Raw genomic sequence first — 17,191 nt, forward strand, 5'->3', positions numbered from 1 at the left:
TCTCTCTCTGACTTTTCACTGGCGGGTCGTGCCGAGGACGGCAGGGGAAAGTGCTCCTTCGACCCCTCGCAAAGCTTCACTACCGTCATGGTCGGTGAGTCAGAAGCCAGTTCCACTCGATCTCACAAAGAAAGAGCCCTTTTGCTCGACAGCCCTGCTGCACTTAAATGCATAATAATCCTGCATAATCATACTTTTTTGGAGGTCGTTTAACAAAACACTCAATGCTGCCATTTTTAAAAAGCAGCAAAAATAAATGTCTTTTTTCTTTTCTTCCCTGTTCTTCTGTCAAGACGGAGAGCTGTATTCGGGGACGTCTTATAACTTCTTAGGCAGCGAACCCATTATTTCCAGATACTCTCCACCCCAGGCTCTGCTGAGGACTGAGTACTCCACATCATGGCTCAATGGTGAGTTGGCACAATGTTATGTCAAGAGTGTCAGATCAAATGCATGTCATCAGGAGAGGGGAATATTTCCCCCTTGCCCATGAATAACAATGGCTAATGAGTGTGCAAATAAACTGGACACATTCCTTTCCTTGAATGTAATGGCTGTTTGGCAGATAAACGGACGGCACCAGCTCTGGCAAGTGTGTTCCACTGTTTCCAACAGTTGAGAAGAACTCGATGAAGTTTAATATAAAAATATGATGTGTAATAATAAATATCCTGCATCCTTAGGACCCGGCGCACAGCGAAGCATCCCACAAATAACAGCAGATTGGTTTTCTTTGTCTGCCTCTCCATCGGTTTCAGTGAGAACACTCATCCTTTAACCAATACCCTTATATATCTCTCTCTCTCTCTCTGTCCTGTTTGCAGAGCCAAGTTTTGTTTTTGCCGATGTGATCCGGGAGGGGAGGAACCGAGCAGATGGCGAGGACGATAAAATCTACTACTTCTTCACCGAGGTGTCGGTGGAGTACGAGTTCTTTGGCAAGCTGCTCATCCCCCGGGTGGCGCGCGTCTGTAAGGTCAGCACACGTCATAATTACCATCTGCACATGGCCGCCGCATCGCCCCTGTAGCACCCCTGCTGTGTGTGTGGCATCTCTCTCTCTCCATGTTGATCTATCTCTCTGCTTCTCTCCATCATGATAGATAGATAGATAGATAGATAGATAGATACTTTATTCATCCCCGTAGGGAAATTCTGGCATTACAGCAGCAGCAGTAGCATCAATGACGGCAACAACTAATTAAACAATAGAAAGTTACACAAATTCCCGTAGGTAAGGTGCAGAGCAAAAACAGCAGTAAAAGCTCAATGAGCTGGCATAGAGACACTGCGGAACGCGTCATCATTCAGAAACCACGCCCAACACGGGGGAAAACACAAAGGACTAGACGGGACCAACTATCGTGCCAACTTCTAGCAAAACAAAGCGTGGCTAACCGGGCGAACAAAGGAACTCTCGTCGGATACAGATACTTTTGCAGATATCTAGGAGGAACTGGCTAGTATCAAATAATGAGACGTTGTGTGCGTTTACCGGTACTTCATTTCATTTGAACTGCGAATGAGACGTGAGCTGATCACAACATTTGTCTGCTGACTTTCTGCTTCCTGAAACTCTCCTATGTTGCACAAAGATCTTATATACGGAAGATGAACACTCCAACTTGCTTCATTGACAGCTAGATCCACATTTTTCTTCTCAATGGCTTCCTTGTTTTGCTCGGAGTACAAAAAAACTTTAATTGGTGATTTTTTACATTTGTTGTCTGCACAGCCCCACCACACAACAGCTTTTAGCTATGTTTAATTCAAGGAAAATGAAGCTGGTCTATGGGAGTGAACGGAGCTATTTCCCCCGTGATGGGCGTGGCCTATTTCATGCAGTGTCTCTATGGACTTGATGCTGTTTTTTTGTCTCCTCTTTTCTTGTCTTCTTCTTGTCTCTCAAATCATGACACCATCAAATCAACCCCAGCTGTTCTTGTACATCACAGCTAATGTATAATTAAACACAGCCCACACATTGTCTCGTCCTCCTCTTCTCATGTCCATTTTCTCTTCAGCTTCTTGCCTCTGCAGCTCTCTTCGCACGCTGATGAACGTGCCGGTGTTCTTCAAACTCTTCTGTCTCCCTCCTCCGCAGGGCGACCTGGGGGGGCAGCGGACTCTGCAGAAGAAATGGACGTCCTTCCTGAAGGCCAAGCTGGTGTGCTCCATGCCCGAGCTCAACTTTGTCTTCAACGTGGTGCACGACGTCTTCATCCTGAAGGCGGAGGACTGGAGGCAGACTGTCATCTACGGCGTCTTCACCTCCCAGTGGTCAGTGGTTAGAAGATCCTGAGCAGGAGGATAGTTTGGGGCATGGGTCAGGGAAGGGAAAAGCATTATGGAATTGGGATATTTCGGTATAATATAGGCCCTATATTATAAAATCTAATTTTGCCTCCAAAGGCATAGTGCTTATACCAGAGCTGTCTTTCGACAGCAATGATCATGATGATACCATTGCAAGAATGGTCAGTTTGACTTATTGCTTTTTCCCCTCTTTCCATCCTGCTCTCTATCTCTCTATCTATCTATCTATCTATCTATCTATCTATCTATCTATCTATCTATCTATCTATCTATCTATCTATCGATCTATCTATACCATCTCCCTCGTCCTTGTCGCCCCCCAGGGGTAATGTGGGTCTGTCAGCGGTGTGTGCCTACAACATGACCACGGTGGAGGAGGTGTTTTCTAAGGGAAAGTACATGCAGAAGGCCACCGTGGAGCAGTCCCACACCAAGTGGGTCCGGTACAATGGCATGACTCCCTCCCCACGTCCCGGAGCGGTAAGGACCATAAACATTATGACAAGTTGATTCATAAAAAACTGAATTCTATTTTGTCTACACATTGGTAGAGATCTTCGCCATAATCCAGCGCTAAGAATTACATTGTGTTGGATTTAGTTAGGCTTAGTCAGAAGACTGAGCCATCTTCCCTTTTCTCTTCCCCCCCAGTGCATTAACAACCTGAACCGGCAGCAGAACATCAGCAGCTCGCTCCACCTGCCAGACAAGACCCTGCAGTTTGTGAAGGACCACCCCCTGCTGGAGGACCCGGTTCTGCCCATCGGCAACGCGCCTCGCCTCATTACCAAGGACGTCAACTACACCCAGATTGTTGTGCAGAGGGTGCGTGCGCTGGATGGCAACGTCTATGATGTCATCTTCACCGCAACAGGTGAGTGGAATGTAACCCTAACCCTAACCAATTTCACTATTAACAGCCGTTTAAAATGGCGCGGTTTTGTAAGCGTCAAGGCTCTGCTACACAGAGTGTTTCTGTTCTCACTCTCAAAAAAGGGACATTATTGTACTGTGTGGAAGAGTTCAAACATCACCCCTTTGTTCATTTCAACAACACAATTTCACTTCCTAGTTCTCACAGACCACAAAACATAATCACCCCCTCTATGGGAAATGTACAGTATATAGTTAACCAATCTACAAACAATAGTGTGAATGTGTTGTGAACGCATAAGAACATGGATGAGATCGCCCTGTGCGTAAATTAATGCATAATAATCGTGAAACCGTACAAATTATAGATAATATATAATTCTCCAATAATCAGTACATACATGGTAAAAAAAACTATTGTTACATCGCTAGAGAAATACCACAGGGTCCTGTTGACTGCTGTAGCGTTTTTATTGGGATTGAAAATGTTTGTAGCAAAAAGTTGCCCAAATGATATTTGATTATTGTAAACAGCAGATATACAGTTTTGATTTCCCATGCATCCATAACAGTCGACACGTTTTATTTACAAGTTTTAAATATATACTATTTAGCATCTTAAGTTTCCAAAAAGACAAAGTTGTAACTTCTACCTTGGTTGACATTTAACCATTTCCACTTTTTTTTTTAGATAAGGGAGTCCTGCATAAGTCGGTGGTGTATGAAGGAGAGGTCCATATTGTGGAGGAGATTCAGCTCCTGAAGACTGCTGAGCCTATCAAGAACCTATTGCTGTCCTCTCAGGTTAGTGACTTTACTACGATGCTTCACATTCAAGAGAAACTATCGCACAGATGTCGGAAAATACTTGACTTTGCGATGGTGATTGCAGATTGGTGCCCAGCTAATAGGAATAACAACTGTCAGGCTGTGTGTGCGTGTGATGCGCGGCGTGGGAAGCTGTATAGGTTTCACATTGATATTTTGTGGCTTCTATTCACTGTCGCAAAGACAGGAAGTTTCCAAGAAGAGATGTGTGTCTGTTACCAAAGCTAAACCACCAGTTCCCCTAAACAAGCGTCAGACTACTAGATGTGTGTGCGTGTCTGCGGTCTACAGTACATGTTTTGCAGACACGCTTTGTGGAGTTGTATGCCAGGTTTGCGTGTGAATCAGGGTGCATGTTTGTGACCTTCAAAGCCAGTAACTCTGAAGCGCTTGGTGAGTGATGTTCCTAAATGTGCCTATATCGTGTGAACCATTGTAGGCGTTGCATACATGTTTCAGGGGATGCAAACTAGTCAACTTTAGGTGACAGTCACCTTTTTGAACCCAAAATAGGGCACTGAGTGGTTTTGTGTCTGCCCTGGTGTTTGCCACCTTTTTCACTCTCCATGAGTTTGTATAGAGACACTGCATGAAATAGGCCACGCCCATCACGGGGGAAAAGCTCCGTTCATTTCCACACACCAGCGTCATTTTCCTTGAATTTAACATAGCTAAAAGCTGTTGTGTGGTGGGCTGCGCAGACAAGAAATGTAAAAAATCGCCAGTTAAAGTTTTTTTGTACTCCTGAGCAAAACAAGGAAGCCATTGAGAATTGTCGATAGAGCTGTGCATCTTCACTGATCTCACGATTCGATACGATTCGATTATACAAGTCTACGATTCGATTCGATTCGATTATACGATGCATCGCGATGCATCTTAAATCGATGCATCACTTTTTCCGCAATACATGATTTATTTTTTCTCACTTTCTTTTTTCTCACTGTGTGGCTACTTTTAAAATAAAAGTGCATTTGGAATTGCATTGTATTATGATCCATAATTAAAATAAACAACTGCATGTACTTACATTCTATTTTATTTGATTATAAAAAAAATAAATAAAAAAAATAATAATAATTAAATAATCGATTTTTGATATTTGTTAATCGATTCAGAATCGTCCTATTAAGCATCGCAATGCATCTCTGAATCGATTATTTTCGGCAGCTCTAATTGTCGAGAAGAAAAATGTGTGTGTTCATCTTCCGTACGATCTTTTTGTGCAACACGCAACCATGCACGAGACATAGGAGAACGCCAGGATTGGAGGGGGGATTTCTGTTTTCCCCCGTCTTGGGCGTGGCTTCTGAATGATGACGCGTTACGCAGTGTCTCTATCCCTGAATGTTTGTTCACTCCTTTCGTCCATTTATGTATGTTTTGATGTGTTTTCCACAGACACGGTCGCTGTACGCTGGCTCAGACTCGGGGGTAGTCCAGTCACCCACAGCCTTCTGCCACAGGTATCTGTCCTGTGATGAATGTGTCCTGGCCCGAGACCCCTACTGTGCCTGGGACCCTCACACTACTGCCTGTGTCAATATCTTGGATACGCCCCCCAGCCAAAAACACAGGTACCTCACCACTGCATCTTTCACTCTCTCTCTCTCTACATACTAATCACACCTTACAGTCTAAGGTGGTGGCCACACTGATCCGTGGTGTCTGTCCATCTGCGTTCATTTCTCTGTTCACTTCCATACATTTTCAAGACGGCTGTCCGTCTGTCCGTGGAGCACTGATGATGAAGCGTACATATCCAGCAAATTATGTTTTGATGGACAGAAAAGTTCAAGAGAGCTGAACGTTTTCTGGATGGACGTATTGGATGGTCGGATAGTCACCGTCCGTTTAGCCAATAGAGTAGAGGAGGCGTTCTCAGAGCGGAAATGGGTGAGCGGGTTGTCCACATCGATATAACGTAATGTTATTTTACCGTTATAAATAACAACAACTAGCCAACAGATATCAAAGCTGGTGGGCTTCATAGAAACGGCATGACTCGAACTGGCAGACCAGTACATCAATCTGGTCATTCAGTGGCATTTAATTGCCACATACGTAACGTAGCGCACAGAGCTAACGGCTAGCTAACGCCAGCTTTCTTCTCTGTTTATTGGCGGGTCGCTGACACCTTCAAGGTGCTTACCACCACCTGCTGTGCTGTACTGTACAAGTAGGTTACTTGTACATGCAACGGACATACATCTATCCCTTTTATAATTCTGTCCATTTTCTGAGGGATCAGTGTGGCCACGGCCTTACGCTACGTTCACACAGACACAGAGAACCTACGCCTTGCCTTGCCTCAACCCACGCCTACGCCTGCAGACCTTGAGCTGGGCGTGAACCGATCACACCGCACGCCTTTGCACGCTGAACCTGGAGCCGAGTCACAAGCGCCTCTCCTCTCTCCCGGCTGTATTTTTTCACGTGTGGTCCCGAATTATCATGTGTACCGTAAATTCCGGACTATAAGACGCACCGGTCTATAAGCCGCGGGACCAAAATTGACTATTTTTTTCTTCTATAATCCGCACCGGTCTATAAGCCGCGGGTGTTTTGATGTTTAATTACCATATGAAAGGGTTCGTGCACAGAGAGGAATGTCGGGAAACAGATGGCTGTTTGGGGAAGCTCCCATTTATTAACATTTCAACAAAACAAAACAAAAGTCAGGTCACTAATCCCCAGACAAAATCACACAACAATAGGCTATATGTGCAGCAAACGGCTGTAACCAGAGAAGTCAAGTCACTAACCCTCGTCTTCCTCTTCTTCCTGCGTACTGAAACCACCAAAGTCCTCATCTTCAGTGTCGGAAACGAACAGGTTCAGGGTGGCTTCGTCAACCACTCTCCTCTCTCCTTCATTGTCACTCAAAACCAACGAACTCCTCTTCGTCACTGTCAGCATCGAACAGCCTCTGAAGCCTCTGACGGCCCTCAGCGCCAGCTGTGGCGGCGTCATCCTCTTCATCCCGCAGCAGTCCAGCGTTTTGGAACCCGTTGGTGATTGTGGATGTTTTCACACTCCTATAATATTCCGCTTCTACTGCTCGTCTTGTTGTGAATATTCCTTGATCTTCCTTTGTGTGAATTCGCCGAAGTTTGTGATTTTCTCCTGGTAGTCGGGGGAGGGAGTTGGCCGAGTGGCCGTTTGCTTACCGTAATTACCATATGTAAGTGGTCACGCACAGAGGGGATTGTCGGGAAAGAGATGGCTGTTTGAGGAAGCTCCCATTTACCGTATTACCGTAACATTTCAACAAAACAACATAACACAACACCACCGTTGTTTATTTTTACAGTGCACACAGTGTCCGCGGTGTGGTGAAAAGAGGGCAAGAGAGGAAATTAAAACAGAAGTGGATTTATAGTTAGAAAGAGTGCTAAAGAAGAGAGAATTCCGTTTTTTATTTTTTTATTTTAGTTACTCACAGTACTATTGACCAGTCCAACTCAAAAGATATTCGGCAGTTTCACTTTGAGCTCTTGTTCCGCCGCTGTCCATCAATGGTTATGACGAGTCTCGCTGGGTACAGTACGCCAAAGCGATATCCATTGACTCGATGATGCTGTTGTATGTTGCGCGTTTCTGTTGCACCAACGCGGACGGTGAGGGGCTTCTTCCCCGCAGCCTGGAGGATGAGTTGACGGTCGGGCCAGCGGAGTAGGCAGATGAAGATGGCCCTCGGTGGCAGGCCGGGGTCTGGACGTGGCCGAGGCGCCCGGTGTGCCCTGTCCACCTCTGGTGGTTTCTCGCCTTCCTTCAGGTCCAGGATGTAACACAGGATTTTGCCACGAAAGCGTCCATGTCACCCATCTCAGCTCCCTCTTTTACATTGATCAGGCGAATGTTATTTCTTTTACTCCTGCTGATTAAGTCATCAACCTGCGTGTGCAGGGTTTCGATTTTGCATTTTATCCATTTTCGGACTCACTGTGTTGTTTTTGTCCTCCAGTGCGCGGATGCGCTTTTCCGCATTATAAACTCTGTTCACGGTTGCCTTAGTTTCTTTAGTGAGTGAGTGGATGGACTTCTGCACGTTTTCAAACTTGTTTTCAAGCTGCTCAAAACCTCTGAGCGATGTCGGACTTAATCGATAGTGTTTCACGGAGTAAAAGTTTAGCCCAAGCCGTGTATCTCCAGCCTCCAGCAGGTGAGTCATTTCCTCATTCATGGCGTGATTGCTTCGTCTTTTTCTTTCTGCTTACCTGTGTTGCGTTATGTTATGTTATGTTATGTTGTTAAAAGAGGGCAAGAGAGGAAATTAAAACAGAAGTGGATTTATAGTTAGAAAGAGTGCTAAAAAAGAGAGATTTTTTTTTTTTTTTTGGAAAAAATCCATAGATAAGCCGCACCGTTATATAAGCCGCAGGGGCCAAAAAACGGGAAAAAAGCCGCGGCTTATAGTCCGGAATTTACGGTAGGTAAAATAAATCTGATAGCCTATTTTTTTTTTTTTTTTTTTATAACCATATATTTATTGGTTTTGCATGTAATTACTGTACATGTATTCTCATCATACATCTTACATACATCTTTTATAACCCCCCCCCCCAACCCTGTGGCAGTATAAAAAGTAAAAAGGACATTGCAAGATTTAAATAAAAGTAACACAAATAAATAAGTTGAATCAACTGTAGGTACCATCACAATTAAATATACACACCGCACATATCATTTACAATAGTCTATTTCACATTCAAGTCACCCTTCCAATGCCTCTTCAATGTCACCATTTTTAACAAATTCCAGAAACATTTCCCAAATGCCATAAAATTCTGTCATTTTCTTCCTAATCATATAAGTAAGTTTCTCCAGAGCTAGACTAGATGTTAGATTTTTCAACCACTGACCTAGAGAGGGGCACCCAACATTCTTCCAACACAAAGCAATTGAACGTCTGGCCTGTAATAAGCCCAAATCAACCATTTTCCTTTCTCTATTATTTAAAGAGCAATTGACAGGGTAGATGCCTAATATACACAATTTAGGACACAGTGGCAGTGGTGTGGAGGTAATCCTGGAGACATAAGTTGTCACCGAGCTCCAAAATCGTTGAATCCCACTACACTCCCACAAGCAATGAAACAAAGTACCTTGATGATTTACATTTATAACAAGTATCCGGAATATTCGAATCAAATTTACTTAACTTTACTGGGGTGATGTAGGTTCTCATTATCCAATTATATTGTATCAATCTCAATCAAGTATTGATTGTTTGCGTTTGTGCTTTTGAGCATATTAAACCCCATTCACAATCTAAAATGTCCTCTTGTAAATCATGCATCCACTCCTGTCTCTTACTTTCCGTGCTGTCCTTGTGATTACCCACAAACATATTATATAAGTAAGTGATCTGTCCTTTACCATAACAATTTCCTGTTGAGAATATTTCTAGTGTGGACATAGGAGGTTGTTGTACAGAATTGTTAAGTCGTGTCAAAATAAAACTTCTAAGTTGAAAATACTTGAAAAGGTGCCTTTCTGGTAAATCATGCTTCACTTTCAGCTCATCAAATGACATTAGATTATTATCTTTATAAAGATCCAGTAACTTAACTATGCCTTTACCTAACCAATTTTTAAATCCCATGTCTTTCTTGGCCGCGCTGAAGTATTCATTGCCCCAAATTGGTGAGAAACAAGATAGCAGAGGGGTGTCTCCCATATATTTATGAACTTCATGCCAGACAACAATAGTGTTTTCCACAAAGGGGTTAAGAGTGTTTTTCCTTAATTTCTTAAGGGGAGCAGAGTATAGAAAACTATCCAACCTCAAACCGCTTGCAGACATTAATTCAATTTGCAACCAGGGCAGATCAACCTCAGAAAACCAAAACATTGCAGCCCTCAACTGGGCAGCCCAATAGTTGATAGCCTATATTTAATGTTCTATTGATGCTGGATATGTATAACCAGGTCTGACTATAGTTGGACTTTTTAGAGAGGTAATCTTGCAAGAATATGTGCTGGCACAACAACATTGTCCATCTTGCTTATTCGGTCGCTATTCTCTCTCTTGAAGATTTGTTTGCCGACGAGGAGAAAGCCCCACGTGATAGCCACCCGTCAAACTCTCTCTCTCTCTGCTCAACACTGTTGTAGTAACTCCATTTTATTTTGAAATTCAGTTGACTTTGCCATTTCCCACGGATATTGTCGCGTTTTTCTTTCATGGCTTGACAGAAGAAGCCTGCCTGGCCTGCACGCGCCTAGTCGGCTTGAAAATAGAACTCACGCCTAAACGATAAAATCGGCAAGGCACAGGTGAGGCGTGGGTACATGCAGGGTTCACGCTCAGGCGCCCTGTGTACACAGCCTCGTTGACTAAAACGGACGCCTATTTAAAAGCGTGGGTAAAGGCAAGGCGTAGGCAAGGCTTGGGTGGCCGGTGTGAACTAAGCCTTAAGAGACACTTTCTAAATCCACTCCATCCTGTTGAGCCTGTTTTACTGTCTGAGACGAGCCTGTGTGCATTTGAGACTCTGTTGAACATAATGCTTGTTTACTTTTCCAGGAGTCTAATCCAGAGCCTGAATGGTGACGCAGACCAGTGTCCTTCAGGTAGGCTGCAACATGTGGCAGGCCATGATGATGCCTGGTAAACCTGTCGCTTTTTAGCACACCAAAGAGACGGCAAAAGAGTAAAGAGATGGGCCATATCAGTGCTGACTAAAGCATCCCCCTAACTAGACTTCTGACTAGACCAGGGGCGTAGCCAGAAATTAAATTACAGGTGGGCCTGAATCAAAGTGGATGGGCCACACTATTGACGTCATTTGCATTATCAGAATCAGAATCAGCTTTATTGGCCAGGTATGTAGACATACAGGGAATTTGACTCCGGTATATGTTGCTCTTAAAGTACTTTCAAAGGAAAAGAAAAGGTTTGCATACAAGCTACAACAAACAAGCAAGGACTCAAAGGTATGGTTAACTGCTATTTACATTATATACAATATCTGTTATGGTTAACTGCTATTTACATTATATTTGTTATGTAGAATGTCCGCTATAAGCAGGAGTAAGATAAAGAAATAATTGTATATGTACAAATCATTGTATAGCTCACTGCAAAGACAGCAAAAGTAGGTTTTGTTTGCTGTCTAAAGGGTGTAGCTGTATGTAGGCCATTTTGACACCTAGCAAAACCCCACTTTTGACACTGACCAAGCCTTGTGGGTAGACTGGAGGATCCTAACAGCACTTAGGTCAGCTCAAAGTGCATGCTGACATAAGTAATGCTAGCTTTGCAGCGTGATAACATAATTTCTACTATTATACATTCCAATTCATATTCTAGGTCAATATTAGATGAATATAAATATGCTAATATTCCCATTAAATACTTAGGCCTATAGATTAAAATGTTATTATATAAGGTTAGGAGTGTGAACTGGTCAAGATGAGGTCTGATAGTAAGAGTTTTGCAGGGGTTTACAGTTCTTTGAATGTGTCCCAGCCAGGAGACATCAATAAGTCATGTGTCCTGGGACACATGGTCCACCTGCTCTTTAGGTAGCATGGCAGGCCATTGGATTTGTTCAAAGGGTCAGGGAAGTCATTGTATAGTGTACTGCAAAGTCATTCAAAGTTTGTTTTGCTGTCAAAAGGGTGTATTTGCACTTACACCCTTTTGACACCTAGCAAAACCCCACTTTTGACACTGACCAAGCCTTTTGGGCAGAGGATTCAAACGGCACTTAGCTCAGCTCAAAATACATGCTGACATAGGTAATGCTAGCATGGCAGCATGATCACATCATCTCTACCATCCTACAGTATTTTCTAGGTGTGTCACGATACACTCAGTTCACGATACGATACGATACACAATATTGGGTTCACGATAACGATACGATATTTTAACAATATTTTTTTGTTTCCAGTCATACACAATTTATGCAATTCCAAAACGGTTTAGGGACTCCAGTATGCAAAAAATACTATGCAAAACTGCATGGGATTAGCAGAAAATGGACATGTATGTAAAGGGAATACTCATGGGTACCACTACAACCCATTCTCATTCAGATATCTTGAGGTGAGACGGCAAGGGACCCTTTTGAAAACGGACATGCCACTTTTCCCCTGACCAAAATCTAGCCTAAATTTAGAGCATTATTTGAAGGGGAAGTTGGTGGGCCTAGGCCCAGCCAGGCCCACCCATAGCTACGCCCCTGGACTAGACCCGATGAAAGCTACCCAAAAGTCTCATGTTTCTTCTTCTCTTCCTTCTAGTGCCAGGTCTGCCTCTGCAGGACTACCAGCGTGTGACAGTGAAGCCAGGGAGCTCTGCAGAGCTGCCCTGCCTGCTACACTCCAACCTGGCCCAGGTGATGTGGAAAGCCAACGGCTCGGCGCTCACCGAGGCCTCTCGCTTCCACCTCATGGGCGAAACCGGCCTCCTCATTTACAGCGTGGCACCGGAGGACCAGGGTCACTATGAGTGCTGGTCACTGGAATGGGCCCCTGCTGCTGGGAAGAACTTCAGCCGCCTCCTGGCGGGCTACTTCCTGACTCTGGACCTCCCACCCAGACCGCCGCACCAGGCAGGCCACAAGACCACCACCCTCCGCTCCGGTCTGGGCAACCAGGAGACGCGGTTTACCCAGGCCTCTGAAGGTAATGGTAAGACAGGCCGACCTCCACTAACTTCGGTCCCTGCCCCCCCCAGCTCCACAGCCACAGTCCTCGTCACCTCCCCACCCCAAACTGACTCATCACTAACCCCGCCCCCCAGCAGCAACATCAGCATCAACATCAGAGTCCACCCCAAGCAGCACCTTCTCCCAAGCTCCCCGGAGAGCCAGGACCCGGCCGCCGAATATCTGCAGCACAACAACAGCACAGCTCTCCTCTTCCTCTTCCTCCTGTTCTTCCTCCTCTTCCTGGCCGCGCTGGCCTACAACTGCTACATGCAGTACCTCCCGGCACCCTGCCTGCGGCTGCGGGCCGCTCTCCTGGGCACTCACAAGAAGAACCCTGTTCTGCCCGAGTACCGGGCCTGCGAGGCGGGCCTAATGGAGCCGCCTGCTGTGACAGAGAAACTGGACCTGACAGAGCAGCACCCGACCCGGAATGGCAGCCAAGTCGCCCAAACTCAGCTCCGGGCGCTCCGCGACACCGGCTACGAGACGGAGCCGGAGTGCGGCAACGGCAGGATCCCCTCTCACAGCTTCGGGGAGGACAGCCCATCACAGGAGAAACCCTTTGATGTGGACTGTGAATCTCAGCCCATCCAGTTCGCAGATGCAGACGACCCTTACGGCTCCAGCTAGAAGCCTCACTTTGACTTGTTTCCTTTAGCATAGAAACTATTTATAGGGGGTCATACTCTCTTGCTGCCTCTTCCATTGACGTACAAGCCTAAATGACTTCCTGTACATAAAAGTATGTTCTATGTTCAATCGCAGTGGAAGCTGAATTATTAGATTTAGATTAGATTTAATTCCTGCTCTGTCTGATGAAATCAAGGGCCTACAACGATCAAGCCCAAACTGTATTCGTGGAAGCTGTAATAACCCCCGTAGGCGTAGTCCAGCAAGAAAAGCTATTTCTTAAATTCCAAATTGGAAACCTTATTTACCAAATTGGTAAGTTAGCTTGATGTTTTCCAAATTGGAGTCAAGTTACGTTTTTGTACAGCATGGGTGAAAGATAGTCTCTTGAAACGTTTTTTTCTCCCCCCTTTGTTTTTCTCTTGAAGCAATGCAGTTTATTGGACATGGGTAACTGCTTCAACGTTCCACTAGTCTGTTATTTCTCAGGGAAGGTTCGCTCGGTACGCTTTCGTCTACTACCTAGCTTTGCCGTACGATGTTGCCGCCTCCAGCACATGGCGTGTGGGCCTCTATCTCACAGACGCAACAGGAAGAAACAAAACAGTGGCCCGGTGGCCGGTGAGGGGACTGCGTGATGGAAAAAATGCTGTAGGGAAATTCGAAACACTGCGTCCACAGTGTCTAGTGCAGAGTGGTCTTGAGTGATACACTGTTGTGTTTCTATATGATTATTTTTGACCTGTGAAGTCTGCATTCCTATTTCCACAAGGTCAACTCTGCCCAGCGTCACGATCCTGCGCCATATTAACCTCTACTAGTCATCGTCTCTTACATGGTCTGTTAATAACCCGTAAATATGTACAGTATGACATGATGCTTGATAAAAATAACATCAATTGTTCTTTTCTTCAAATATGAGCCCTGGAAACAATCTGAAGTTTTTTTTTCTTTTTAAGCTTTAAGGTTTAGAATATTTTCAGAGAATTGTTATTTAAGATCAGTCACCTCTGTGGTAATTTTATAATTTTATTCATAGTGATGAGTAGTTGCGATCTTCTTTGTTTTTGTCGATATGGGTTTAATTCCTATGGTTTGTTTTTTTTAGATCCTAGTCGTCTTTTAGTATTCTCCCTTCTGTCTGTTTTGCATGCCACCCGGAGTGTAGCTGCCTTCCTCAATGCGCTCTCTCTCTCTCCATCGCTCCCTCCCTCACAGCCTCCTCTCCTGTCGACACTTCATCTTCCCTGTCCTCCTCTGGAAGTAGCACTCCCTCTGTCCTCCCTTCCTCCTCCTCCTCTTCTTCCTCTTCCACCTCCTCCTCGTCCTCTGGGCCCCGCGCTGTGGAGGGCCGGGAGGCGGAGGTGAGACTGTTGCCTCCCCTGTTGAAGGACCAGGCCTGGGGGGTTCATGCCCAGGAGGGCTTCCTGCTCTTCTGTCTGGCCTTGGGTGAGTGGTGCCTGTGACACTGACCGAGCCAACCCTCCCCCTTCCTCCCCCCCCCAGGAACTCTTGCTCTCATTTGGAACTCTCTCTCTTTCGTACTCTACCACATTTTCCCTCATTCTCTATCTGTCCTGCACCTCCTCGCATGTGAACATTTTCCCCACATCTCCCTACCCACCAGCGGGCCTGTCTGCATCACCTAACCTGGAGGGTGTGTGTGTGTGTCAGCATGTTGTTTGCTCAGAACAAGCTTGCCCTTTTCCTGTGAGGTGTCTGACCTGTAGGGGTTTCTTCATCTCCGTTGTAGGCTAAGACTTTGCCTGTATAAGGGGCAAAACTGAGTCAATGCTAAAGGGGACAACGCTGGGATTCCTTTATTGAACTAGTTTATTCTCTTGAGGTCCTCAATTCCATCTTAATGAATGTTCTGTGCTTAATGTATGGAAGGTCTGGCCTGAAGCCTGTAATATTCATACATGGATACTTCTCATCCATAGTGGTGAGACTGGTGTTTCTCCTCAGAACAAAATAACTCTTTTACAGAACTATAGTAGACTCCCCGTGTTACATCTGGTTTCAGTGCTTCATCTGGACGTTTCTCTGCCTGTAAACAAGTGTAAATATACCGTATTTGTATATATGGAAAAAGTACTTTTGAAGTTGTACATAAATTCTCAGACCTTTTTGAGACTATTGATGTTGTTAGGGAGGCTAAATAAATCTTGATTTCAAATGTTTTCAACACTGGCTTTTTTATTCAACTTTTGACTTATGCCACACATATATTTTAATCACTGTTCTGCAAATGAGGATACTTTCATTATATACAGTAATAGCAGCACAAAGGGAAAACTACTAAATATGATCGAGTAAGTTTGGAATGAAAATGGGAAGATTAGGAAATGCTATTGCATTGAAAAGCAATAGCAAAATAGTTGAAAATAGGTACATTTGATCAAATGTCAAGATTTTTTTGAAGCCTAAAAGTTAAATTGCTTTATGGTGCTATCTAGGAATCAGTGAGTCTAGCTTCATCAATAGGGTCACTGTCAGAGTGCAGTGGGCATGGGAGCAGAGAAGCTCTGGGAAGAAGAGTCGGAATGCTACTGATACATAATCAAACCTCTAGATCTATTTGTTGAAAGCGAACACCCCAAAGGGACCTACTGAAGGCAAGTATTCCAGTTTACTCTCGTCTTGGTCCGTGTGGAGTGTTGGTGTCTTGGCTGGTTCTTGACCATCTGGGGTCAACACGAAGTCCACTTCTGTCCCTCAGGTCCTAGTGATGTCCAGATTCACTGGCTAATGAATGGACACGGTCTCGACACCCCCATAATGGAGTACCGCCTCCCGCTGGGCCAGGGGGAGGTGCTAGTGAGCAGCTGGCTGAAAGACGGACCACTGATCAAGGACGCCCGTTACAACTGTATCGCCGAGGCCAGCACAGGGACCCATGTGTCTGAGATCGACCTCCGCCTCACTATAGGAGGTATGAGGAGCAAGTGCTAACAAATGGTATAAGTCTGACATTAAAATATGTTCAGTGTACAGAGAAAGTGCTGATCTTAAATGGGTTTGCTTATAATCAACAATGTCTTGTGTTTTGTTATAGTAATATATTTAGAATAACTGGGATTTAAAGGCCTGGTTATTAGCAATGTATATTCTCTTTCATTTTCTGTTAGTTTTATATCATAAAACATGTGGTTACTTAACAGATGAGGAGGTTATTCCATCCAGAGACTTGAGCCAGTGGAAGGGTGCGCTCTCAGAGCACGAGCAACTGCTAAAAAGATGGGAAAAGGCCTGGGTAGGTCTGCAAACGCCTCTGACTGCTTGTTTCCGATTGCATTCAAGTCACAAGTTGCTGTGCTGGGTCGTGCTCACACCTTGTCTGCTGGTTTGAATCTGCTCTGCATGTTTGCGCTCCGGGATCTGGAGAGGTGTGTAAAGTCCACATGCATTGGATCATTGGCAAAGAACCAGAAAGTCAAAGCCGAACCTGGTTCATTGATATTCCAACAAAATAAATTATCATTTTCTGCATGTTTTCTTGATTCTATAGTTTGAATAATGACAAACACTGAACCAGATTGTCAGTGTTTGGGAGTAGTCAACTACACTTTAGCATTTTTTCGGTTCTTTAATTTTACATGCATTTGAACTAACTATCAACTACATTTAGCCAATTACATATCTTAGCAATTACATGGATCGAGACTACATTTTCCTTGAAACGATCCATGAAAAAATGCTAGAAGAATGCAAGATCACATTTTTAATGTTTTCCTCATACTGTAAATATTAGAATGAAAATTATTTATTTTTTTATCTATTTTTGCTACGCACAACTCCTACATGTAACTCGTATTCTTCTATTTATGTTTATGTTTTATGTTTTTTTTTTTTTGCAAATGCAAACATTTATTTGT

At 44.4% G+C, this 17,191-nt stretch overlaps 1 protein-coding gene across 4 annotated transcripts in view; it reads left to right on the forward strand.

Annotated features, from left to right (window-relative positions):
- The window catches only part of sema4d (sema domain, immunoglobulin domain (Ig), transmembrane domain (TM) and short cytoplasmic domain, (semaphorin) 4D), a 76,421-nt gene extending 60,925 nt beyond the window's left edge, over positions 1–15,496 (forward strand). For 3 of the 4 annotated variants that reach the window (XM_083657705.1, XM_083657707.1, XM_083657706.1), the window contains exons 8-17: positions 1–94; positions 294–410; positions 825–976; positions 2,105–2,280; positions 2,640–2,796; positions 2,968–3,190; positions 3,881–3,993; positions 5,419–5,594; positions 10,550–10,596; positions 12,274–14,673. In XM_083657705.1, coding sequence (XP_083513831.1) covers positions 1–94; positions 294–410; positions 825–976; positions 2,105–2,280; positions 2,640–2,796; positions 2,968–3,190; positions 3,881–3,993; positions 5,419–5,594; positions 10,550–10,596; positions 12,274–13,313 — 2,295 coding nt within the window. In that variant the 3' untranslated portion in view covers positions 13,314–14,673. Of the gene's footprint in view, positions 95–293; positions 411–824; positions 977–2,104; positions 2,281–2,639; positions 2,797–2,967; positions 3,191–3,880; positions 3,994–5,418; positions 5,595–10,549; positions 10,597–12,273 lie in introns of all 4 variants that reach the window. The other variant, XM_083657708.1, reaches the window with a different exon arrangement.
- The last annotated feature ends 1,695 nt before the right edge of the window (positions 15,497–17,191 follow it).

Source organism: Poromitra crassiceps (assembly GCF_964638095.1).
Source record: "Poromitra crassiceps genome assembly, chromosome: 21".
In the NCBI taxonomy this organism is placed as follows: domain Eukaryota; kingdom Metazoa; phylum Chordata; class Actinopteri; order Beryciformes; family Melamphaidae; genus Poromitra; species Poromitra crassiceps.